At 44.6% G+C, this 26,348-nt stretch overlaps 1 protein-coding gene and 1 long non-coding RNA gene across 2 annotated transcripts in view; one reads left to right on the top strand and one right to left on the bottom strand.

The window, feature by feature from the left end:
• LOC120919435 (protein diaphanous homolog 3-like) overlaps positions 1–26,348 on the bottom strand; it is a 95,411-nt gene that overhangs the window by 59,252 nt on the left and 9,811 nt on the right. Inside the window, exons 2-5 of the mRNA XM_040331601.1 lie at positions 18,045–18,137; positions 13,346–13,429; positions 10,488–10,661; positions 8,907–9,055 (exon numbers count right to left, since the gene is read on the bottom strand). Coding sequence (XP_040187535.1) covers positions 8,907–9,055; positions 10,488–10,661; positions 13,346–13,429; positions 18,045–18,137 — 500 coding nt within the window. The remainder of the gene's footprint in view (positions 1–8,906; positions 9,056–10,487; positions 10,662–13,345; positions 13,430–18,044; positions 18,138–26,348) is intronic.
• Positions 320–24,814, top strand: LOC120919436. The gene is made up of 2 exons (XR_005744569.1): positions 320–408; positions 24,496–24,814. It is a non-coding gene; the product is annotated as an uncharacterized LOC120919436 (long non-coding RNA).

Genomic DNA, 26,348 nt, shown 5'->3' on the forward strand with positions numbered 1-26,348 from the left:
TTAGGAAACGGAGCATGCGCAGTAGGTCCGGCGCGGGAGCGCGCCTAATTTAAATGGCACACGCCCATTTTAATTGGCCCGCCTTGCGCCGGAAGGCCGCGGGCGTAGTTTTCATCGCAAGTGCTTGGTGAATCAGGCACTTGCGATGAAAAATTGCGGCGGTGTAACTTATCTAGGATACGTTACGCCGCCGCGATTCTACGTGAATCTGGCCCAAAGATACAATAGATGAGGTGACTCTGCAGTTTACAATGTAACAAAAAAAAATGCAAATTGGTGAATTATAACCTGACTTGAGTTTTTATCTTTTGGCAGCGTCCGTTGGCCAAAAAGGGGGCACCTGGGGGGGGCCGAAATATGTTTTTTGGAACAACTTCCGATGATGGTCTCCACCCTACGAGAGGCCAAGTAAGTCGTCCTATTTTTTATTTAAATTGTTGTGATGTGCTGAAGCCAAGCGGGTTGGGCAAATATTTGAAATGTATTATTTAGGTCAAAATGCAAAAGCTGCTGCCGGCAACTATATGAAGGAGAAAAATAAACCGAATTTACTTTTACTGGAAATTTAGCAAATCTCTAGAAAGTTCAGCAATTTAAAAAAAAATACTTGGAGCCAATGGGGAATGGATGTGATTTTAAGGGTGCAAATATTGCAACAGGCATTGCAGTGCACATCAAGTAAAATATATATCTATCTATATCTCGCACACACACTATGTATATATTTATTGTTCATTTTTTTTTTTTTTTAATACACACACACACAATATGTATAATTTTTTTTACCAAAAAGAAAAAATTATATCTATCATTTTTGGTAAAAAAAAATATATACATATTGGCCCAGGTTCACAGAGAGCAAGGCGCACATTACGCCGCTGTAGGGCAAACACTGTATGCTACGCCAACGCAGCGCAGAGAGGCAAGCATTGCATTCAGCAAGCCAGTGCTCCCAACGCTGCGCCAGCGTGGCGTGGGTTTTCGAAGTCGCACGCCGGCGTAGGTTGAAGTGGGCGCGACCCATGCAAATGAGGCGTGACCCCATGCAAATGATGGACCGAGCGCCAGACAGGTACGTATCACAAACTGCGCATGCGCCGTGACGTGGACACAAGCACAGTCAGCACCCCATGCGCCTGCTCACAACCACACTGGCACAACTGCCTAAGCTACGCCGGATCACCGCGTACGCCGTGAACATAACGTACGCCCAGCCAGACACGTGTCCACCGCACAATACGCCGGCTTGTGTTCCCTGGTGCAGACCTGTGCATGTCTGTTGCTGGGTTGCACCTCCTTTATGGGGAATAACTTTACGCCGGACATACAACTTACGCGCATCTCGCGTAGCATGCACCGGGCACACGCACGTTCGTGAATCGCTGTATTTCCCTCATTTGCATGTTTGAATGGCTAATCAATGGGAGCGGCACCATGCGCCCAGCCTAAATGTGCGCCCACCCTACGCCGGTGTGTGCAAGCTACGTCGGAGGGGTGTAGCCTGTTTTTAGGCGCATATTAGTTTGTGGGTCTGGCGCACACATACTCCGGCACACATTTGCACTTACGTCGGCGTAACGTGTTATACGTTGGCGTAAGTGCTTTGTGAATCTGGGCCCGTGTGTGTGTATGTATATGTGTGTACATACAGTATATACATACACACATACACCATGTCTAATTTTTTTTTTTTACCAAAAATAAAAAATTATATATATATTATAATTTTTTTTTTGGTTAAAAAAATTATACATTGTGTGTGTGTGTGTATGTGTGTGTATATATATATATATATATATATATATATATATATATATATATATTTCTGTTGTAATTTACAAATATCATCAGATTTTTTTCCTTCCTGTGAAATAAAAAAATCGAATAAAAAAAAAACACAAACAGGGGCTTCCAGATTCCAATAAACCCCGTGCCTGCAGACCCTCACAGCTACCGCCCAGGGTTGTCGGGAAGAGGCCCTTTTCCCCAAGGTGATTTGGGATTGGGGGAATTTTTTTTTTAATAATAAATTCAAAAAAATATATATATTATTATTTTCATTTTTTTGAAGTGATTAAAAAAGCAGCATTAAAAATGTAAACTGACACAAAAAATATTTTTTGCTTTAATTTTGTTTTTGCTTTCAGATTAATTTATTTATAACAAGAAAAACACAATTTTTTTTTTTTTAACAAGACATAGGTAGGCTTTTTGTAAAGTATTTTTTCAAGCAGACATTATGAAAAAATTGGAAGCAAACTCTGTAATTTTCCGTCAAAAGCAATTTGATCAAAATCCTAACGTTAATCCCTGCTAGCGACCGATCGCCTTCTAGTTAGCGCAGTGGGTGACGGTTTGCGATTGGCTGTGATGGTGTTCTGCTCCTCGCTGTGACATGAAAGGCATATAAGTACCGAGCAATTGGTTTATCCATAATTATTTATTACGCATTTGTTAGAACTTAGAAGGAATCTTCTGACGAGGTGGAAGATTGAGGTGTTAAGTCAGTGGGGGTGGAAAATGATTTTCTATAAATATTCTGCCTTTGGTCACAGATAAAAGGGAACCTTTTGTGAGGAACGCTGACGGATTGGCGTCATTGTAATAACACCGGGGAGCTGCGAGGAGGATAAAGATAAACAGAATGTTCCAGCATCAGGAACATATAGAAGATATGAGAGGATTTTTATGACAAGGACCTCTGTTATTGGATATTCTGCTCTCAGAACACGATCAGATATTGCAAATAATGTCATGCCCTCAAGCTTCAAGTCATAACGGCATTTACCCGAAAACTTTTGTGTAAGCGGAGGACTTTCTATAGAAAATAATGTCACTGCTCTCGGTATTCTCGGTATTCACTGCTCTCGGTATTATATAGGCGGTATTCTCAGTGATGTCACCGCTCTCTAGTGATTGGATAGGCTACATTCTCAGTGATGTCATCGCTCTCTAGTGAAGGGATAGGCTGCACTCTCAGTGATGTCATCGCTCTCTAGTGAAGGGATAGGCGGTATTCTCAGTGATGTCATCGCTCTCTAGTGAAGGGATAGGCTGCATTCTCAGTGATTACACCAAAAAGTCAGCGCTTTTTGAGCGCAGACTTTTTGGTGTATTTTGTATGTTTGGTACTTCCGGGTACCACGATTTCCGCAGCACTGGACTATCTATCTCATACCCTACATACCAGTCACGATCCTGACATTAGGGTCACCACTTCATTGAGCGCCAGTGATCTTTTTGTGTATTTGCATTCTCAGTGATGTCACCGCTCTCTAGTGAATGGATAGGCTGAATTCTCAGTGATGTCACCACTCTCTAGTAAATGCATAGGCTGCATTCCTAGTGATGTCACCAGTCTCTAGTGAAGGGATAGGCTGCATTCTCAGTGAGGTCACCGCTCTCTAGTAATTGGATAGGCTGCATTCTCAGTAATGTCACCGCTCTCTAGTGATTGGATAGGCTGCATTCTCAGTGATGTCACCGCTCTCTAGTGAAGGGATAGGCTGCATTCTCAGTGATGTCACTGCTCTCTAGTGAAGGGATAGGCTGCATTCTCAGTTGTGTCACCGCTTTCTAGTGAAGGGATAGGCTGCATTCTCAGTGATGTCACCGCTCTCTAGTGAAGGGATAGGCTGCATTCTCAGTGATGTCACCGCTCTCTAGTGAAGGGATAGGCTGCATTCTCAGTGATGTCACCGGTCTCTAGTGAAGGGATAGGCTGCATTCTCAGTGATGTCACCGCTCTCTAGTAAAGGGATAGGCTGTATTCTCAGTGATGTCGCCGCTCTCTAGTGAATGAAACGGCTGCATTCTCAGTGATGTCACTGCTCTCTAGTGATTGGATAGGCTACATTCTCAGTGATGTCATCGCTCTCTAGTGAAGGGATAGGCTGCATTCTCAGTGTTGTCATCGCTCTCTAGTGAATGGATAGGCTGCATTCTCAGTGATGTCACCGCTCTCTAGTGAAGGGATAGGCTGCATTCTCAGTGAGGTCATTGCTCTCTAGTGATTGGATAGGCTGCATTCTCAGTGATGTCGCCGCTCTCTAGTGAATGGATAGGCTGCATTCTCTGTGATGTCACCGGTCTCTAGTGAATGGATAGGCTGCATTCCTAGTGATGTCATCGCTCTCTAGTGATTGGATAGGCTGTATTCTCAGTGATGTCACCGCTCTCTAGTGAAGGGATAGGCTGGATTCTCAGTGATGTCACTGCTCTCTAGTAAATGGATAGGCTGCATTCTCAGTGATGTCACCGGTCTCTAGTGAATGGATAGGCTGCATTCTCAGTGATGTCACCGCTCTCTAGTAATTGGATAGGCTGCATTCTCAGTGATGTCACCGCTCTCTAGTGAATGGATAGGCTGCATTCTCAGTGATGTCACCGCTCTCTAGTAATTGGATAGGCTGCATTCTCAGTGATGTCACCGCTCTCTAGTGATTAGATAGGCTGCATTCTCAGTGATGTCACCGCTCTCTAGTGAAGGGATAGGCTGCATTCTTAGTGATGTCACCGCTCTCTAGTGAAGGGATAGGCTGCATTCTCAGTGATGTCACCGCTCTCTAGTGATTGGATTGGCTGCATTCTCAGTGATGTCACCGCTCTCTAGTGAAGGGATAGACTGCATTCTCAGTGATGTCATTGCTCTCTAGTGAAGGGATAGGCTGCATTCTTAGTTGATGTCACCGCTCTCTAGTGAATGGATAGGCTGCATTCTCAGTGATGTCACCGCTCTCTAGTGAATGGATAGGCTGCATTCTCAGTGATGTCACCGCTCTCTAGTAAAGGGATAGGCTACATTCTCAGTGATGTCACCGCTCTCTAGTAATTGGATAGGCTGAATTCTCAGTGATGTCATCTGTCTCTAGTGAACGACAACCCATACTCTCGGTGATATGAATGTTTTCCGGTGTATGGCTATGTTGCACCTTCAATTGTGAATTTTATCATCTATGGGCCAGATTCTCGTAGAATCCGCGGCGGCGTAGCGTAAGCCATTTACACCACGCCGCCGCAACTTACTGGAGCAAGTGCCGTATTCTCAAAGCAATTGCTCCATAGTTTGCGGCGGCGTAGTGTAAATGGCCCGGCCTTAGGCCGCGTAATTTAAAGGGGGCGGCTTGTATTTAAATTAAGCGCGCCCCCGCGACGATCGCACTGCGCATGCGCCGGCCGTAAAAATAGCCCAGTGCGCATTGCTCCAGCTCATGACGGAAAACGTCATTGAAGCCGACGTGAGCGTCATTAACGTAAAGCCCTATTCGCGAACGACTTGGTAAAACGACGTAAACGAAGGAAAAAGACGACGCTGTCCCGACGCCATACTTAACATGGCATATGACGGACCTTCGTAAACTTACCCCTCATATAGCAGGGGTAAGTTTACGCTTACGGAAACAACGTAAACGTTCGGGAATCGGCGTATCAGGCTCATTTGCATAGACAAATGAGAAATCGTCGTAAACGGCATCTAGCGGCCAGCGTGGAATTACATCTAAGATCCGACGGTGTAAGACACTTACACCTGTCGGATCTACGCCGTATCTATGCGTAAATGATTCTAGGAATCAGACGCATAGATACCCGGGGCCAAAAACAGAGATACGACGGTGTATCTTGAGATACGCCGTCGAATCTCTTTTGAGAATCTGGCCCTATGTCTTTTTTTTTTTTTTTTCTGAACACATTTTAGCATTTTTTCCCTTTTTATTCGAAAAATAAGTTGTTTGTGAAATGTCGGAACTTTACTGAAGCCTGAATTCTGCAGATTTAGTGCTCTGTATGACAATGGGCCAAAACAACAAAATGTAATCTTTCAATTAGAAGTCTCGTCGCCTCATTACATATGCTATTCTTCCCTGAACCACACTCTGCTCTGGAAGTCCTCGCTCTACAACATGATGAGATAATTCCATGTACTGTCTACAGGGAACAATTAGAAGTGGTTTTAATTATTTCTATTTTCACCGTCCATTAGGGAGACCAAAATGAAAGTCTTTTTTTTTGTGTGTGCTGGGAACCACAAGGTCATAATCCCAGCCCTGCATGTTTAATTAGTCTATACCGTCTCCGCTGCTGTTAATTGAGTGATAAATGTAACATGTGCAACTTTTGGTGGTGATTTTGTAAAGTCATTAATTCGCAGACCGTTTTTTCGCCCAGAGAAACAAAAACTTGATGAATATTTTATGCCGCTGTTTTCATTCTAAGAATGAGATTTGTCCCCCGAGCCGTAATCAGAACTTGTTTTACCATCGGTAATTACGCATCATCAATGTCCAGCCAACCTAAACTGAAAGTGACGGGATGGGAGCGCACTACACTGTGTGCTGGAGACCTGAAATCCCATTGTTTTCCAAACGTGTTTTGCTGTTAAAATGCTATTTCTGTATCTTACTTCCTGGTAGGTTTGACTCTGCGGCTGCTCTAATTCCAACTGGCATTCGGACCGTACAGCGAGAAATCCGCAATGAATCTCTTCCTTCCTCGCAAGGAATTTCTGATTTTCTATACACCTCTCTTGTTTTCTGTCCTCTTATTTTACTTTACTTTTACTTTTTCTATTTTCCTTTTCTTTCTCCTTTCGCTTCCATTTCTTTTCTGTCCTCTTTTTTTCCCCTTTCTTTTTCTTTCCTCTTCCCTTTCTTTTCCTCTTTCCTTACCTTTTTTCGCCCTTTCTCCTTTTCCATTTCCCTTCTCTTTGCTCTCCTTTCTCTTTCATTTTTTCTCTTTTTTTTTCTGTCCTTATTTCCCTCCCTTTTTAATTATTTTCTCTTTTGCTTTCCTTGCCTTCCTTTTCTTTTCTTTCCTTTTTTTATTTTCTGTTTCCCTTCCTTGCCTCCTTTCCTTTTTCATTCCTTTCCATTCACTTTTGTTGTGTTCCGCAATTCTTTTATTTTCCATGCCCCTATTTCCTTTTCATACCACTTTTTCCTTATCCTTTTTTCCCCCTTCCCCCTCTCTCCTTTTCATTTTTTCTTCTTTTTTTGAAGGCCCCCCCCCCTTTTTTTTTCTTTCCGTTCCTTGCCTTGCCTTTCGTTTCTCCTTTTTATTTTCTGTTTCATTTCCTTACCTTCCTTCCTTCTTTTTTTTCCCTCTTTCCTTTCCTTTCCTCTCTTTCCCCTGTCTTCTTTTCTCTTTTCTTCTTCTTTTCTTTTTCTTTTCCTTCTTTCCTCTTTCTTGCATTTCCCATCCTATATCTCTTTCCAGTCTCTCCTCCCTTTTTCCTTTCCTTTCTTTTTTATTCCTTTCCTTATTTGTCTTTTGCCTTTTCCCTTTCCCTTCCCTTTGTTTTCTTCCCATGCCTTGCCATGTCTTACCCTGCCTTTCTCCGCTTTTTCTTTTCTCTTTTTCCTTTCCTCTTCTTCTTTTTTGTTTTCCATTCCTTTACTTTTCTATTTCTCCCTTCTTTCTCCTTTTCGCTTTCATTTCTTTTCTGTCCTCTTTTTTCCCCCTTTCTTTTTATTTCCTCTTCCCTTTCCTTACCTTCCTTTTCCTTTCTCCTTTCCCATTTCTCTTTTCTTTTCTTTTTCCCCTTCTCGTTCCTCACCTTTTCTTTCTCTTTCATTTTCTTTTCTCTTTCCTGTCCTTATTACTCTTACTCCTTGCCTTTTCTATTTCCTATTCCTTGCCTTCCTTTCCTTTTCATTCCATTCCCTTCCTGTTCTTGCCTTGCCTTTCTCTCTTTTTTTTTTCAGTTTCCCTTCCTTGCCTTTCCTTCCTTTTCATTACTTTTACTTTTTATTTTTATTTATTTTTTGTTCCTTGTTTCTTTTCTTTTTTCGTGCCAACATTTCCTTTCCTCTAACGCCTTTCTCCTTTTTATTTTTGTTCATTACCTTCTTTTCCTTGCCTTCCTTTCCTTTTTTTTTTCTCTTCTTTACTTTTTCCTTTCTCTTCTTGCTTGCATTTCTCCCCTTATATCTCTTTCCACTCTCTCCTCCCTTTCCCTTTCCCTTTCCTTTCCCTTTCCTTTCCCTTTCCTTCCCGTGCCTTGCCATGTCTTACCTTGCCTTTCTCTTTTTTTTCCTTTCCATTCTGTTCTTTTTCTCCTCCTCTTCTCTTTTGTTTTTCTCTTTCTTTTCTTCCCTTTTTGTTTCCATTTCCTCCTTTTTTGTTTTCCTTCCTTTCATCTTCTTTTTAATTTTTTTGTTTCTTTCCTTTCCTCTTCTTTTAAGTTTCTCTTTCCTTTCTTTTTTCTATTGTTTTCCATTTCCTTTTCTCACCCTGCCTCCCTTTTCTCCTACATGCCCCCTCCTCTCATTTCCACTCTTTTCTTTTTTTTTCCTCTTTTGCTTACTTTTTTTTTTTTCTTTCCTTGCCCCCTTTTCCCATTTTCTTTCCCTTCCGTCCTACTCTTTTCCTTCATATTTCCTCTTTTATACTGTACTTTTGTTTCCTCCTTTCTACTTTTCTGTTCATATTTTTCCTCGCTAAGCAAAGTGTATTTTCCATAAATTTTTACTGGACATCATTGTAAGATCCATGTAAGGTCAGGGTACCAAAAACACACGGAGCGTGCTCTGTGCCAGTAAATGGTCCTCTAATACTCTCAGTATTTGTTAGTTACCTAGCAGCTACACAGACATGTGGTGAAGTGACCATGCTAAACAGCAGTAACTCATTGTAACACAGGGTTGGTGATTTGCTTTGTTGGTTCAGAAAGCCTCTTATATCTCCCAGGGATAATGGGTTTGCTGGATTTGTGTTGTATTATTATAATATGCAGAATAGAGCAGGAGAATGGAGATAGGCTGGGGGCAGAGACATTGCTGTAAATTATAGAGGAAAATTGTCATTACCCTCAGGTGATAAAAGGCTCACCAGACTCCATGTAAATATCATTTTTGGGTGGGCTGGCCCTTTATCCTATGTGTCAATTAGGATAAATTTGTTTTTCATACTTCACCCATCTGGCGGTTGGATCATCATAAAGCTCCAACAGTCCATCAAGGATGACATCGGAATATTCGTTCTTCTTGATGAATGACTTTATAATAGATGTGTTACCATTCCTCTGTGCTTGCAGAATTGCATTCATAATCCCGAGGATCTGAGACAAAAGAGAAAATGTCTTACTTGGTTTTCAGAGATTGTAAATTCAAGCAGTTAAAAGTCCAGTCCATACAATATTGATATTTGGGTTAGAGATATTGGTGGGTTCAATCACCCTCTGGTTTGAAGTGTATCTGTACTTTAGGTGCAAACCAATTACTGTACCTGATAACTGCACAGATTATGTGCACCTTCCCTCCTTGTGTTGTATATTGACATTACAGCTCATGCAGGAACAGAGCAGGCAAAGCAGAACATGGATTATTTTCTGAATTTTTTATGGTTCAGACTTAGGAGGAACATCTAAATTCAGCCTAATCCTCCCTTCTACACAAACCCTAACACTCAATCTTTCCCTCTATTAAACCATATACATTTTAATCCTTCCCGTTGCTCAACCCCTAAGACTTAATCCTCCCCATTGCTGAACCCCTCAAACATAATCCTCCCCGTTGCTTAACCCCTAAGACTTAATCCTCCCCGTTGCTCAACCCCCTAAGACTTAATCCTCCCCGTTGCTCAACCCCTAAGACTTAATCCTCCCCGTTGCTCAACCCCTAAGACTTAATCCTCCCCTCTACTCAACCCCTAAGACTTAATCCTCCCCGTTGCTCAACCCCCTAAGACTTAATCCTCCCCGTTGCTCAACCCCTAAGACTTAATCCTCCCCTCTACTCAACCCCTAAGACTTAATCCTCCCCATTGCTCAACCCCCTAACACTTAATCCTCCCCGTTGCTCAACCCCTTAAGACTTAAATCCTCTCCGTTGCTCAACCCCCTAAGACTAAATCCTCCCCGTTGCTCAACCCCCTAAGACTTAATCCTCCCCGTTGCTTAACCCCTAAGACTTAATCCTCCCCATTGCTCAACCCCCTAAGACTTAATCCTCCCCGTTGCTCAACCCCCTAAGACTTAATCTTCCCCTCTACTCAACCCCTAAGACTTAATCCTCTCTGTTGCTCAACCCCCTAAGACTTAATCCTCTCCGTTGCTCAACCCCCTAAAACTTAATCCTCCCCGTTGCTCAACGCCTAAGACTTAATCCTACCCTCTACTTAACTCCCAAAACTTAATCCTCCCCTCTACTCAACCCCTAAGACTTTATTTTCTCTGCATCTCAAACCCTAAAACTAATTGCTCTCAACTATTCAAACGCTAACACTTAATCCCCCAACTATTCAAAGGCTAAACACTTAATCCTCACCTTTACTCAACCCCTAAGACTTTATTTTCCCTGCTGCTCAAACCTTAAAATTAATGTCTCCCAACTATTCAAAAGCTAACACTTGATGCTCTCCTTTACGCAAGCCCTAACATTTAATCCTCACCTCTACTCAAACCCTAACACTTAATTGTCCCTGCTGCTGCTTGATTCAATGCCACCCTACAGGTCCATCCAAACATCTAGTGACGGAAGTCCTCTGCTCACCTTGTGTTTGTCCTCTGCGCTGGCAGCTTCAAGCTCATATTTTGGGTGGCCGTGGAACTCGATGACAAACCTCAGGCCCTCCAGGTCCTCGCAGGTCTTCACCTGTGAGAATGGAAACTGCTTCTTGAGGTTGCCCTTTTCGATGTTGAATATTGTCTCGCTGTAGGAATCAATCTGAAATGGTGGATGTAAAGCTTAAAGGAACATTCCATCTTCTCAACCAAGATATGTAGATCTACACAAGTCATGAATGACTCTATGTGCTCACTTGTATTAGACATGCATCTCATTTTACAGAAGCATCAAACTTTTATCATGTAGACTGCTTGTATAAATGTGTTTCTTCTCCGTATTCTGAATCTTTTGCCATGTGGGAAGAGATAAACATGCATTGCTTCTCTTAAGGCTATGTATGGAACTTGAAGAAGAATGGTCATCCCAAACCATTACTGTACAGGGTTCTTGACTGCCAGTCGATCGCAGTCTACCTGTTATTCATGACTATGTGACCGGTAGATTGCAGCCCTACTCTGTAGCTAACTCCAAGCCCTGCTCACCACCTATCAGACCTTAGGTATGAATGGCAGAAGTGTGGGAAGTCCTCGGCTCTTCCTTGGCCCTGACGTGTCCTACGACATAGCTAAGGGGAGACCAGGGAGGACTTCCCTCACTCTGAAGGGGAGGGGGGGGAGTTTGTACTGTGGAAGTCTGCATTACTTACTACTGACCTCGGCATTACTTATTTCTGAACTTATTCTGAACTCTCCCTTAACCACTTAAGCCCCGGACCAATATGCAGCCTAAAGACCCAAGGTGTTTTTACAGTTCGGGACTGCGTCGCTTTAACAGACAATTGCGCGGTCGTGCGACGTGGCTCCCAAACAAAATTGGCGTCCTTTTTTCCCCACAAATAGAGCTTTCTTTTGGTGGTATTTGATCACATCTGCGGTTTTTAGTTTTTGCGCTATAAACAAAAATAGAGCGACAATTTTGAAAAAAAAGCAATATTTTTTACTTTTTGCTGTAATAAATATCCCCCAAAAACATATATAAAAACATTTTTTTTCCTCAGTTTAGGCCGATACGTATTCTTCTACCTATTTTTAGTAAAAAAAATCGCAATAAGCGTTTATCGATTGGTTTGCGCAAAATTTATAGTGTTTACAAAATAGGGGATAGTTTTATTGCATTTTTATTTTTTATTTTTTTTTTACTACTAATGGCGGCGATCAGCAATTTTTTTCGTGACTGCGACATTATGGCGGACACTTCGGACAATTTTGACACATTTTTGGGACCATTGTCATTTTCACAGCAAAAAATGCATTTAAATTGCATTCTTTATTGTGAAAATGACAGTTGCAGTTTGGGAGTTAACCACAGGTGGCGCTGTAGGAGTTAGGGTGCACCTAGTGTGTGTTTACAACTGTTTGGGGGTGTGGCTGTAGGAATGACGTCATCGATCGTGTCTTCCCTATAAAGGGAATGACGCGATCGATGCGCCGCCATAGTGAAGGACGGGGAAGCCGTGTTTACACACGGCTCTCCTCGTTCTTCAGCTCCGGGGAGCGATCGCGACGGAGCGGCTATAAACAAATAGCCGCGCCGTGGTCCCGGATCGCTCCCCGAGCGGACCCGACCTCCGCATGTAGCGGGGGGGGTCCCGATCGGACCCCCCACCCGCTAATAGGCGAGGACGTACCTATACGCCCATGTGCCTGTACGTGCCATATTGTGGACGTATATGTACATGGGGTGGTCCTTAAGTGGTTAATTTCTGTTGACCTCTGCACCCTGTTTTACTTACTACTGACCCCTGCACTCTGAGTTGCATACTTCTGGCTTCTGAACTTTGCATTGATTACTTGTGACCTCTGTTCTTGTTGTTACTTACTACTGACCTCTGCACTCTGCATTACTTACTCCTGAACCTTGCACTCTGTGTTATACACTACTAACCCCTCTCTTACTTGCTATTGTTCCCATGTATTCTGTTTTACTTACTACTGCCCCCTGCGCTCTGTGTTAAAACACTACTAACCCCCTGCACTCTGAGTTACATACTTCTGGCCTCCGAAACTTTGCATTGCTCACTTTTGACCTCTGCTCTTAGAGTTGCATACCACTGACCCCTTAACTCAGCCTTAATATTGACCGAAAATAGGTTTGCAGTACCTCATTTGGCCTGAGGTACGGGGGCACATGAGCCGAGAAAAGCTGAACATTGCCCTGCAGCACCTCATTTTGGCCTGAGGTACGGGGGCGCAGGAAACGAGCCTAAGTGTCCTCGGGCCTTTTCGAACATTTTCGGCGCTCTCTGCCCCCCCCCCACCTCTGGCCGCATTCGGTATTGCATCCCATTGAAGTCAATGCGGAACAAATTACTTTAGTTTCCATTGACTTCAATGGGAAAACTCGCTTTGATATGTGAGTACTTTGGATTACGAGCGTTCTCCTGGCACGGATTATGCTCGTAATCCGAGGTTCAACTGTAGTAATACAATCTTTGTTATTCTACACATATTGCAGTATTTGAATTACTTCCTTTGCTGGCACCCCTAAAAATCCCCCTTCCCCCCCCAAAAAAAATGTCCTTGTCTATCAGGAAGATACAATACTTTGTGATTTCAAAATTAATTTCCTTTTAACTATGAGCCATTTTACTTGAAAAGAGCTCCTCCGTCATATTCTGCTTTCTATAAGCTGTGACCGGTGCTCTTTACTTGCTGCCTTCGATAAAGCAAGTCTATAATTTATAGGGTTTGAATTTTTAATCTTTTATCAACCTGCCAGAGAGGAAGAAAGAAGGGGGGGGGGGTGCAAGTGAGCACACCGCCCGGTAAAGTCTGAGAAGTTACCTGCAAGATCCTCTTCTGCCACCTGTACCTGTACTTGTAGACGGTGAAGTTTTGCAGCGGCGGCGCTTTGCGATCGGCCGGGTCCTGGGGAGAGAGGATGAGACGGGTTGACGTTGGATGGAAGCGTCGGTTCTCCTTACACAAGGCACTACCGGGGCTGATGAATAGTTTATGAATGGAAGCGCAGCCAGGGCTCATCTCTACGATTACCCCCTTCTGGAGCTCTTAAATTAGCAGCTCGGAGACACAACCCGCGTACGGAGGAGACCGAGAGAGGTCAGCTGCCGACACGTACAATCTTCACAGCATTGCACGCCAATTTTTGTTTTTATTTTACAAAACAGACGAGAACTTCGAATCCAAAAATCACCCGTAAGCTGGTAGAAGGTCACCTCTGTTCTGTAATGGAGATTCAGGTGTCCCCGAGTCCTACAAGAAGGCCAACGTCTTTTCTAAGTGTGTGTGTGTGTGTGTGTGTGTATGTATGTATATTTATTTTTTTATATATATATTATACTGTGTGTGTGTGTGTGTGTGTGTGCATGTATGCATGTATGTATGTATGTATATATTTTTTATATATATAAAAAATATATACATACACACAATGAATATAAATATATATATATAATATATATATATATATATACACACATATACACATACATACACACACACACACACACACACACACATATATATATATATATATATATATATAACATATACATACAAATATATATATATACCGTATTTTCCGGCGTATAAGACGACTCGGCGTATAAGACGACCCCCTAATTTTCCATGAAAATTTTTGGTTTTGGGATATACTCACTGTATAAGACTACCCCCTTTTTTTCCAAGCCCCACTGTGCCATTACATGCCCCCACTGTGCCATTACATGCCCCCACTGTGCCATTACATGCCCCCACTGTGCCATTACTTGCCCCCACAGTGCCATTACATTAAATGCCACCACAGTGCCATCACATTAAATGCCACCACAGTGCCATCACATTAAATGCCACCACAGTGCAATCACATTACTTTCCCCCACAGTGCCATCACATTACTTTCCCCCACAGTGCTATCACATTGCATGCCCCCACAGTGCCATCACATTGCATGCCCCCACTTTCCCCCCCACTGTGCCATCACTCACGTTTTGCAGGCCGGTGACAGTCTCCGTCTGCTGCGAGCGTCCATGATTTCAAAGCCGCGCGCCGTCTTCTCAGCGTGTCCTGTTATTGGCAGAACACAAATTTTCCCAGTAGCGCCTCTGTTCTATGTTCCGCCAATCACGGATGCCTTCTCATCTCGTCCGAGGATGAGAAGGCATCCGTGATAGGCGGAAAACAGAACAGAGGCGCTGCTGGGAAGATTTCTGTTCCGCCTATCACAGGACAGCGAGGACGCGCTGAGAAGACGGCGCGCAGCTTTGAAATTATGACGATCGCAGCTGCACGGAGACCGTACCCGGCGTATAAGACGACCCCCGACTTTGGATGCATTTTTTTGCATCCAAAAAGTTGTCTTATACGCCGGAAAATACGGTACTTATAAAAAATATACATACAAATTATATATAAAAACATTTTTGTTTACAAACTTTTATTGTAATAATAATGAATGGTTGCACAAATATAATGACAATGTAATCAATAATAGAAAGTCAGTAGAATTGTACATAGTATATCATTCAGTCGAAGTAATTATTGTTATACAATAGTGTATGTGTATATATATATATATATACACACACACACAGTAAAACCTTGGTTTGCGAGCATAATTTGTTTCAGAAACATGCTTGTAATCAGGGCCGCCAATTATGGGGCTCCTTACACAGCTTCAGTCATGGGCCCCCTGGAGCAGAGATCCGGGGGGGGGGGGGGGGGAGGGGGGTGCTGCCGCCGCCTGAAGTTGAGAAGCGGGGGGGGTGGGGTGCTGCCGCCGCCTGAAGTTGAGAAGCGGGGGGGGGGTGCTGCCGTGAATTGAGAAGGGGGGGGCTTTTAAAAAAAAAAAGAAATAAAGAAAAGTATATATAAAAAATGGGGCCCTTTAATAAAAATAAATAAAATATATATTGATTTTTTTTTTTTTAAAAAGGGGGGGTTGCCATCTGGGACCCTGGGGACCTCTGGGCCCTTTAATATTTTTTATTTTTTTTTTATAAAAAGAAATGACAAAAAAAAGGGGGGTTGCCATCCGGGACCTCTGGGCCCTTTAATAAAAATAAAAAAAAAGAAACCTCTGGGCCCTTTAATAAAATAAAAAAAAAATATATATATATATATATATATAAAAAATAATAAAAATAAACATATATAAAAAACACTCACTACACAACATTGTAGCAAAGTGTCATTTCTTCAGTGTTGTCACATGAAAAGATACAAGAAAAGATTTACAAAAAATGTGAGGGGGTACTTACTTTTGTGAGATTATGTGTGTGTGTATATAAAATAGTATTTTGGTACACTTATGTTTAGAGCTTTGCCTGTTTTCCCATATAGGTGTGGACTTAACACGTCGGTGCATTTACTAAAAGTCATAGTGGAGGAGTCTAGTAGAGAGTAGTCTGTTATCGAGCGAGAAACCACTAGTAGTCCCAGGGGGTAGCAGAAACCAAATCAGTGTGAGAACCTCTGTAATGATGTCAGATGCCAGGGGCATGGCAGCGCATTTCGAGGCGGTAACCCCTCTTTCTCAAGCCTCAAGGCTCGAGAAAGAGGGGTTACCACCTCGAAACTCATAGCCACGCTAGAATCTCCTAGCAAAAGACATTTGCAGGGGATGTCTGCCTTTTGAACTCGAGCTCTGTACCGACTTCTTGGGGCTAAAGCGGTGAACCAATCACAAGAGCGGGGGGGGACAGACCTTCAGAGACCAGCAATAAAAAAATTATATATATATATATATATATATATATATATATATATAAACGTCACATGTAGACAAGATGCGGAAAGGTGACGTTCGATAACAAAAAAGCTTCTACAGATTTCGAGTTTTTCTTCTGTTAAAGTCGGAGTCTTCCTTTATGTGAAAGTTATTTGGGATATGATAGCCGATAACCTTTCGCCAGCCGGCAATTCTGAGCAAAAGATTTCGATAATAAAGGTCGTTTGCGGTGGTATTCCGTTATCGCGGCTGAAGATGGATTTTCACCGCAGTCGTTTCTCAGATACTTGCGTCACCTCTTGGCCCCGGACAAGGCTGGCTGTACGCAGTGATTTATCTCGCCGCCGCTACGTCTGATATTATGTGTGCGGAGAAGACAAGCAGATAGATGAGATTGTGTGCAAAATGTTTTTCTGCTTTATGCATTATGAGTTTCCCATTACTGTGTTTGGTTGGTGATAATAGGACGCTCGGCATGGCAGGTCATGTGACTGCTGACATCACGTCTGCCGCCTTGTAAGACAATCCTCGTTAATTAAAAAGGAGTCTGAAGTGGTTTTGTATATCATTTCATGTTCGGGTTATGAATTTCTTAACCAGGGAGATTTTGAAATATCGGATGGGATTATTCTGCATTTTCATATGTCGCCAGCAGGTAAAGCCCCAGGTTCGCTTTCAGAGGGAGCCCCCCAGGTTCGCTTTCAGGGGGAGCCCCCAGGTTCACTTTCAGGGGGAGCCCCCGGCCCACTTTAAGGGGGGCCCAAGTTCGCTTTCAGGGGGAGCCCCCAGGCTTGCTTTCAGGCGGAGCCCACGGGCTCGCTTTCAGGCGGACCCCCTGGGCTCGCTTTCAGGCGGAGGCCCCAGGCTCAGGCGGAGCCCCGCGTTCGCTTTCAGGCGGAGCCCCCGGGCTCAGGCAGAGCCCCCGGGCTCGCTTTCAGGCAGAGCTCCCAGGCTCGCTTTCAGGTGGAGGCCCCAGGCTCAGGCGGAGCTCCGGGTTCGCTTTCAGGCGGTGCCCCCGGGCTCGCTTTCAGGTGGAGGCCCCAGGCTCAGGCGGAGCTCCGGGTTCGCTTTCAGGCGGTGCCCCCGGGCTCGCTTTCAGGCGGAAGCCCCCGGGCTCAGGCGGATCCCCCCGGGCTCAGGCGGATCCCCCGGGCTCAGGCGGAAGTCTTGCTTTCAGGGGGAGCCCCCAGGCTCACTTTCAGGCAAAGCCCCCAGGCTCGCTTTCAGGCGGAGGCCCCAGGATCGCTTTCAGGCGGAGGCTCCAGGCTATATATATATATATATATATATATATATATATATATATATATATATATATATATATATATATATATATATATATATATATATATATATTGAGTTTGCAAAACCGCTGTGCAAATACTGTGTGACATAAAAAATTGCAACGCTCGCCATTTTGTTCCCTAGGGTCTCTGCTAAAAAAAAAAAAAACAATGTATGATGTTTGGGTGTTATATGTAATTTTCTAGCAGAAAATACTAACTGAAACTTGTAAACAAAAAGTGCATTATAAAAAAAAAAAAAAAAAAAAAAAGAAAAAGTGCCAACAAAAAAAAAAACCTGGTCTTCTGATCGGTTTAATAAATCGATATATGAGTAAAATCTGTCATAGGTCATCCACTTACATGACATTTCTGGTTGGAGCAGAAAGAAGCTCAGTTCCCCTATTTGGGGTCTTCCACACTTTCAGGGACTACAAGTTGACATTCCCTTTCTCCCTCCCCCCAGAGGTTTTGGTATTTGGGGGTAATGCCCTCAATCCCATTTACTAACCTTATTGTCATTGGCCAACATGAGTGCTTCGTCAATACCTATCTCTTTATTTTTGACTTTCTTCAGGATCATCAGGAGCTTCTCCTGGCTGACCTGGAAGGAACAAAGCATAAACCACGATTAAATGATGTTATTGCAGCGCTCACCCCTGAAGGGGGCGCTAATCGCCACCGGTTCCTCACCCAAGTCAGTGCAGCAGCAGCAACCGGGCACACAGCAACAGTCACTCTTTCTGGCTTAAAGTGATACTAAACACAGACTATATATATATAATTTACATTTTCCTTTCTATTTCTGTATGTGGACGGCACTGTAATTAATAAATAAATAAAAAAACATCTACAGTACCTGTTTCCAGCACGACGGCATTGCGCTGATTCTCGGCGACATGGTGCCGACATCTCGCACTCGCTGGAATAGGAAAAGCACATTCCAGCGAGCGCGTCATAGAAGCGACGGGGATCCAACTTGGATTCCCGCCAATTTTAGCCGCGGCGTTTGGTATGAATAAATAAACGGCATGGGTTCCCCTCCAAGGGCATACCAGGCCCTTAAGTCTGGTATGGATTGTAAGGAGAACCCCCTACGCCGAAAAAACGGCGTGGGGTTCCCCCACAATCCATACCAGACCGTATCCAAGCATGCTGCCGGCCGGTCAGGAAAGGAGTGGGGACGAGGGAGCGCCCCCCCCCCTGAGACGTACCAGGCCGCATGTCTTCAACATGGGGAGGTTGGGTGCTCTGGGGCAGGGGGGCGCCCCCACCCCAAAGCACCCTGTCCCCATGTTGATAAGGACAGGGCCTCTTCCCGACAACCCTGGCCGTTGGTTGTCGGTGTCTGTGGGCAGGGGGCTTATCGGAATCCTTACCCTAGGTGAATGAATATGGGGTACATCGTACCCCTACCCATTCACCTGGAAGAAAAATGTCAATAAAATAAACACACAACACAGGGTTTTAAAATCATTTATTAGTCAGCCCTGGGGGTCTTCTCCGCTCTCCGGGGGTCTTCTCCACTCTCCGGAGGGTCTTCTCCACTCTCCGGGGGGTCTTCTTCCATCTTCTCTGCTCTCCGCCGATCGTCTCACCCCCCCCCCCCCCCACAGTTCTTCTCCCGCTCACTCTCCGGTGCCTTCTTCGGGGCTGGCCGCCGATATCTTCTTTTTAGCTCTCTTACTAGCGGCGGCGCAGCCCGCTCTTCTTTGTCGTCTTCTGCCTTCTTCTTTTCTTATGTGGACGCGACGCTTCCTCCCGCTGTAATGCCGGGTGCGCAGCTCGCACCTTTTTATATAGGCCTCTTATGACGTCACAGTCCCATCATGCTCCAGGACCCAAAGAGCATGATGGGACTGTGACGTCATAAGAGGCCCATATAAATCGGTGCAAGCCGCGCACCCGGCATTACAGCGGGAGGAAGCGTTGCGTCAACATAAGAAGAAAAGAAGAAGGCGGAAGACGGCAAAGAAGAGCGGGCTGCGCCGCCGTTAGTAATAGAGCTAAAAAGAAGATAGCCGCGGCCAGCCCCAAAGAAGGCACCGGAGAGCAAGCGGGAGAAGAACCGGGGAGCACCGAGACGACAGCAGAGAGCGGAGAAGATGGAGGAAGACCCCCCGGAGAGTGGAGAAGACACCCCGGAGAGCAGAGAAGACCCCCGGAACTGACTAATAAATTATTTTAAAACCCTGTGTTATGTGTTTATTTTATTTACATTTTTCTTCCAGGTAAATGGGTAGGGGTACGATGTACCCTATATTCATTCACCTAGGGTGGGGGGCAAGTTTCTGGGGGCCCCCTTATTAAAGGGGACTCATAGATTCCGATAAGCCCCCACCCGCAGACTCCGACAACCAACGGCCAGGGTTGTCCGGAAGAGGCCCTGTCCTTATCAACATGGGGACAGGGTGTCCCCCTGCCCAGAGCACCCAACCTCCCCATGTTGAGGGCATGCGGCCTGGTACGTCTCAGGAGGGGGGCGCTCGCTCGTCCCCACTTCTTTCCTGACCGGCCGGGCAGCGCGCTTGGATACGGGTCTGGTATGGATCGTGGGGGAACCCATTCCGTTTTTTTATTTAAAATTTGGCGTAGAGTTCCCCCTCACGATTCATACCAAGCGCCACGGCTAGAATTGGCAGGAATCCAAGTCGGATCCCTGTCGCTTCTATGACGGCTTTTTCCCATCGCGGCGAGCCGGCTCGGCGCTGGCTCCCGCGACGGGGCTCGTAGGTGGTCAATCTCGCCGAGAAAGGGAGCGAGATTGACACAATATCGCGGTCACCTACTGTATGTACCTTTACCCTAATGGATATACAGCTGTCACATGACCCAGCTCTCTCCCAGCCTGTCTGCAGGGAAACAGCGGCAGGAGGAGTTTCTAGTGCTCTGCTGGTCACATGTTCAAAATAAAAAATAAAACCCATCTTTTAGAATACAAAGTACAAATAAATAAGTAATAATAATAAACTGTTTTAAATTTGGCATGCAAATATACACTTTTATTCGGTACACCTGTTAAATGGCTTGGTAACACAAATTGCTAATCAGCCAATCACATGGCAGCAACTCAATGCAACTCTATTTTTTATTTCATTAATTTGTGGATTTTTTTCCCTTTTTAAGAGTAATTGCACATTTTAAGTTGAAGACGGGTTGGGTGCCAGAATCCGGAATCCTTGCATTCTGTTTTTTTTCTCCCTTGCTTCTATTGATCTGACTCTCAGCTCTTCTTCAGCTCTCAATTTTTTATTCTGGCCAATCTTTTGGCTCCGGCACACAAAAGCCCAGCGATTGATATCCTGCGTTTCGATCTGGCACAGAAAAGAAATAGAGAGGAACGGTTTGTCTGCCAAGTCCGGCCTGAAGTTTGGAGACTCAGCACAAACATTCCCTCTCTCTCCAGTAATTTAGGACTTTGCATGGTGGCAACAGAGAGCCAAGGAGAAAGGGACAACCTGCAGCTTTCCACTAGGAATACCAACCACCCCACATATCTGTCACAGGTGGCTTTTGTTGAATAGCCTCTATACATCACAATTCATGACCTACAATTCCATGCCGGTGCAAGTGGAAGTGCTTCAATTTATTACATATATAGGGGAATACAGAAGGTGGAACAGCTTAGAATCTATTAGGGCAGTTGTCTCTAAATTGTGGCCTGGGGCTGGATGTGGCCCCTTGCATGCTTTTATCTGGCCCTTGGGGCATTATTCCATCCACTGACACCAGCAGTTGGGCATGTGTCCTCCTATTGACACCAACAATTGGGCATGTGTCCTCCTATTGACACCAACAATTGGGCATGTGTCCTCCTATTGACACCAACAATTGGGCATGTGTCCTCCTATTGACACCAACAATTGGGCATGTGTCCTCCTATTGACACCAACAATTGGGCATGTGTCCTCCTATTGACACCAACAAATGGGCATATGTCCTTCCAATAAAGGAGCACAATTCCTCCCAATGACACCAACAATGGGGAACACTTCTTCCCACTGACACCAACAATGAGGCATTGTTTACTCCCACTGACACCAGGACATTTTCTACTCCCAGTGGCCTCAGTCCAGGCCCTTTGTTTAGAAAGTTTGGATACCCCTGGGCTTACAATCTCTTAGGGTATAAGATAGAATAAAGATGGTAGAAAAGCTTACAATCTATTAGGGTATTGTGACGGAGATGTTGGTGGATCAGACACACACGGAGAGTAGGAGCACCCAAAGCTTTTTATTTAATGGTATATGGGGTTAACGCACAGCCAAGTAGCAGTTATCACAGCCGGGCAAAATAAGAGTCCATAACACAGTATAAATACACAGTGGGGTAGCAGAGTCCATGCTGGTAAAGGGTAATCCGCACCAGGCTGGCCAAACAAGAGAAATAGCAGAGTTCTGGCAGATAGGGGTAGTCCGTGCCCAGTCTTGGACACACAAGAACAGAGTTCACTCTACTCACAGCGCTGGCGATCACATGGTTAATCCACTCCCAGGATGGCACACAGCCAGAAATAATCCACTCACAGGATGGAGGCTGCAGGGCTGGCAGACTTGGTCACTCGGATGGAGAAGGACAAAGGGGGTTGGTCTGTAGTCGCTAGCCGTAGCCTAGGACCGCACAGACTGGCAATGTAGAAAGCAGGAGTCGGGATGGCAAACCACACAACTGCCTCTATCCCAGCACATTACAACAGATCTTCCACTGCAAGATATTTCCATCCCTTCCACCCTTGGATTCAGGGCAGGTTAAACTGTCCAATGACAATAGACACACAAGTCAGGTGTGTTCAAACTTCTCATCAGTAAACAGTGTTATCAGCAGGGGGGCTGCTGGAAGAGTCCCCCTCCCTCCACATCCATCCCATAATATCCGTTTCTTCCAAGGCAGACACACAAACAATGGAATACAACCACAACCCAAACGATCACAGAAAAGAGTACATAACACAGCAGGGGACAGCTCTCTGGGGTGTAAGGGACAAGAAGGTGCAGAGACCGTAACAGGTTTGAACAAGGATACAGAAATAGCACTTACAATCTACTAGGGTATAAGGGAAGCTACAGAAAATGGAAGACCCTATAATCTATTAGGGTATAAGGGAGGGTGCATGAGGTTGAGGGGCTTACAATCAAGTAAGGTGGAAAAGGATAGGGATGGTAGAAGAACTGAATCTATCCCTTTGAGTTCGGGAAGCTGTTTTTGTGGGCTACACAGAGAAAAGTGCTTTGGAGAAGGTAGATAAAGTCAGCATTTATAAAGGAGCAGTCATTCCCCGCCCCTGTGTAGCCTCAAAGAAAGGTCCAGTGCTCACAGAATAGAATAACCATCAATAGGCCAACAAACCATGATGTCTGTTGTGTTCGATTCTTTCTTGTCCAGGTGCCGCACTTCCTCTCCCTTTCTGCCCAGTCCTGGATGGGCTCAGTAGAGTTATATTTATCAACATAGTTTAGTGTCACAATTATTAATCATCTTCCTCATTCTAACAATATGCCATTAAATCCCTTCCTCTGGGAGATTCATTCATCCTTCCTCTTAATGCAGTTTTTCCTCCCTACCTGTAAAGTGTTTTCACTTAGTAGTCAGCCTTTGATGGTCCAGCACTTCCCCAAAAAGTAAAGGTCCAGCCCTTCCCCCAGAATTCATTAATAAAGGTCCTCCATAAAGGAGTGAAGGTCCAGCGCTTCCCCTAGAAAGGAAGCGTGAAGGTCCAGCACTTTCCCTAAAAAGGAGGAGTGAAGGTCCAGCGCTTCCCCTTGAAAGGAGTGAAGGTCCCTTTGCGTCCCCTAGAAAAAGAGGAGTGAAAGTCCCTCGCGTCCCCTAGAAAAGGAGGAGTGAAGGTCCCTCGCGTCTCCTAGAAAAGGAGGAGTGAAGGTCCCTCGCGTCCCCTAGAAAAGGAGGAGTGAAGGTCCCTCGCGTCCCCTAGAAAAGGAGGAGCGAAGGTCCCTCTCGTCCCCTAGAAAAGGAGGAGCGAAGGTCCCTCTCGTCCCCTAGAAAAGGAGGAGCGAAGGTCCCTTTCGTCCCCTAGAAAAGGAGGAGCAAAGGTCCCTTTGCGTCCCCTAGAAAAGGAGGAGCAAAGGTCCCTTTGCGTCCCCTAGAAAAGGAGGAGCAAAGGTCCCTTTCGTCCCCTAGAAAAGGAGGAGCAAAGGTCCCTTTGCGTCCCCTAGAAAAGGAGGAGCAAAGGTCCCTTTGCGTCCCCTAGAAAAGGAGGAGCAAAGGTCCCTTTGCGTCCCCTAGAAAAGGAGGAGCGAAGGTCCCTTTGCGTCCCCTAGAAAAGGAGGAGCGAAGGTCCCTCTCGTCCCCTAGAAAAGGAGGAGCAAAGGTCCCTCTCGTCCCCTAGAAAAGGAGGAGCAAAGGTCCCTTTGCGTCCCCTAGAAAAGGAGGAGCAAAGGTCCCTTTGCGTCCCCTAGAAAAGGAGGAGCGAAGGTCCCTTTGCGTCCCCTAGAAAAGGAGGAGTGAAGGTCCCTCTTGTCCCCTAGAAAAGGAGGAGCAAAGGTCCCTCTCGTCCCCTAGAAAAGGAGGAGCAAAGGTCCCTTTGCGTCCCCTAGAAAAGGAGGAGTGAAGGTCCCTTTGCGTCCCCTAGAAAAGGAGGAGTGAAGGTCCCTTTGCGTCCCCTAGAAAAGGAGGAGTGAGGGTCCCTTTGCGTCCCCTAGAAAAGGAAGAGTGAGGGTCCCTTTGTGTCCCCTAGAAAAGGAGGAGTGAAGGTCTATCAAACATGGCTGTCAAACTGGCGGCCTTCCAGCTGTTGCAGAGTTACAAGTCCCACCATGCCTCTGCCTGTGGGAGTCATGCTTGTAACTGTCAGCCTTGCAATGCCTCATGGGACTTGGTGGGGTGTGTGCCTTCTTTGAAGCTTTGATGGAATATCACAAAACTTCCACTAATTTTGCTTCTTTTTTTTTCTTTTTTTTTTGTAATTCCTACTTCCTGTTTTCCATAAATCTTATCGGCATGGGGAGAATTTCTATCGCTGGCACCTCATACCATCCCTTGGTAGCCCGATAAGCAGTTGACAAAACAGAAAAAAAGCAGAAAGATGAATAGATACTCCACGGAGCCTCCGCCAGCATCTGATGACCCTTCTCTTCTATGGAAGCAAATCCATTAAAATTTCAGGCACACTTCATAAAATGAAGGGAAAAAAAATATATATATATATTTTCACAACAAAACACCGTCTCGGCGTGCCAAGATTCCAATTCTGATCTGGCGCTGAGGAGTCATATCCGCAAGAAAGGAATTATTGGTCTGTTTGCTTATTAAAAATCGTAAAAGGTGGTTTGTTTTGCATGAGATTACCTTTCTACGCACTGACGGGGGGGAAGGAATTAAAGCTTATAAACAGGATTCAAATGAGGGATTTTATGGAAGCACAGGGCACGTAATTATTCTTTGAAGACTCCACCCACAGCGCTAAACCTTTCAATTCATTAATAAAAATTTAATGATTTTTTTTAATATATATATATATATATATATATATATATATATATATATATATATATATATATATATATATATTTAAAAAAAATTATATATATATATATATATATATTAGAGATAGATAGATACAGCATAAATGTACAGGAAGCAGCATTCTTTATTGGTCATGCATTCATACAACAGGATAACTCTTGTGTTTTTTATCGAATTGTATTAATAAAAAAAATATATAAAATATATAAAAATATATAAAAACAATTATTTGTTTTTATTTTGTTTGTTTCTTTATCTACTTCCTGACCACCCCATAGCAGACATACTACTACAGGGCGGCCGTCCTGCGCAGGATCCTAATATATATATATATATATATATATATATATATATATATATATATATATATATATATATATATTATATATATATATATATTTATACACACACACACACACACATGATTCGCAAGGCCGGGACGTCGGAGAGCTGATTTAGATGCGGGTGATGTTTGCAGATGATTGAGTTTGCAAAGCGGCAGCCAGCAGTAATGATGGGGGGGTCCCCGGGGGGCTCATTATCGCCTAATTGCGCTAAGTGAATTAAGTTTGTGGCTCCCTAACACGGCGGAGCAAGGAGACGGAAACTGGCGATTTTTCCGCGGATACCATTCATCGCCAGAGCCGCAGATCCACGACACGCCATCGCCGAGGGTGTGACGGGGGGATCATGGTAGAGGAGGCGGTCGCCATGGTTCATCAGCTTTACTACAACTACTGCAACAGGAGACCCGGGAACTCGGCACAGCGATCCCGTAATTCTCTCCATGAGGAAATACTGTATTTACTTTAGTCTGCTCTGGAATTTTGTATTCAATTGTTTGCACAAGAAAACAGCAGACACTGACAGCCAGCCAAAATCTACAGACCTATATTTGGTGTCGAGTTAATGTTGTACTAGACGGGGCGGGGTGGGTGGAGGCCAAGAATGTTCCTTGCCATTTTCTCACCTGAGGGATAAAAAATGCTGCTTAACCCCTCGATGATAAATGATTTTCCAAATGTGCATAGTGTGGCGGGGGGGGTACATTTGTATGGCGCCCCCCGGAGTCAATACTTTGTAGAACCCACTTTCTCTACAAGTCTTTTTGGGGGTGTTTCTACCAGCTTTGCACATCTAGAGAGGGACATTTCTGCCCATTCTTCTTTGTAAAATATCTCAAGCTCTGTCAGATTGGATGGAGAGCGTCTGTGATCAGCAATTTTCAAGTCTTGCCACAGATTCTCAATGGGATTTAGGTCTGGAGTGTGACTGGGCCATTCTAACACATGAATATGCTTTGATCTAAACCAGGGGTGTCAAACTGGAGGCCCTC

Source organism: Rana temporaria, chromosome 12 (assembly GCF_905171775.1).
Source record: "Rana temporaria chromosome 12, aRanTem1.1, whole genome shotgun sequence".
In the NCBI taxonomy this organism is placed as follows: domain Eukaryota; kingdom Metazoa; phylum Chordata; class Amphibia; order Anura; family Ranidae; genus Rana; species Rana temporaria.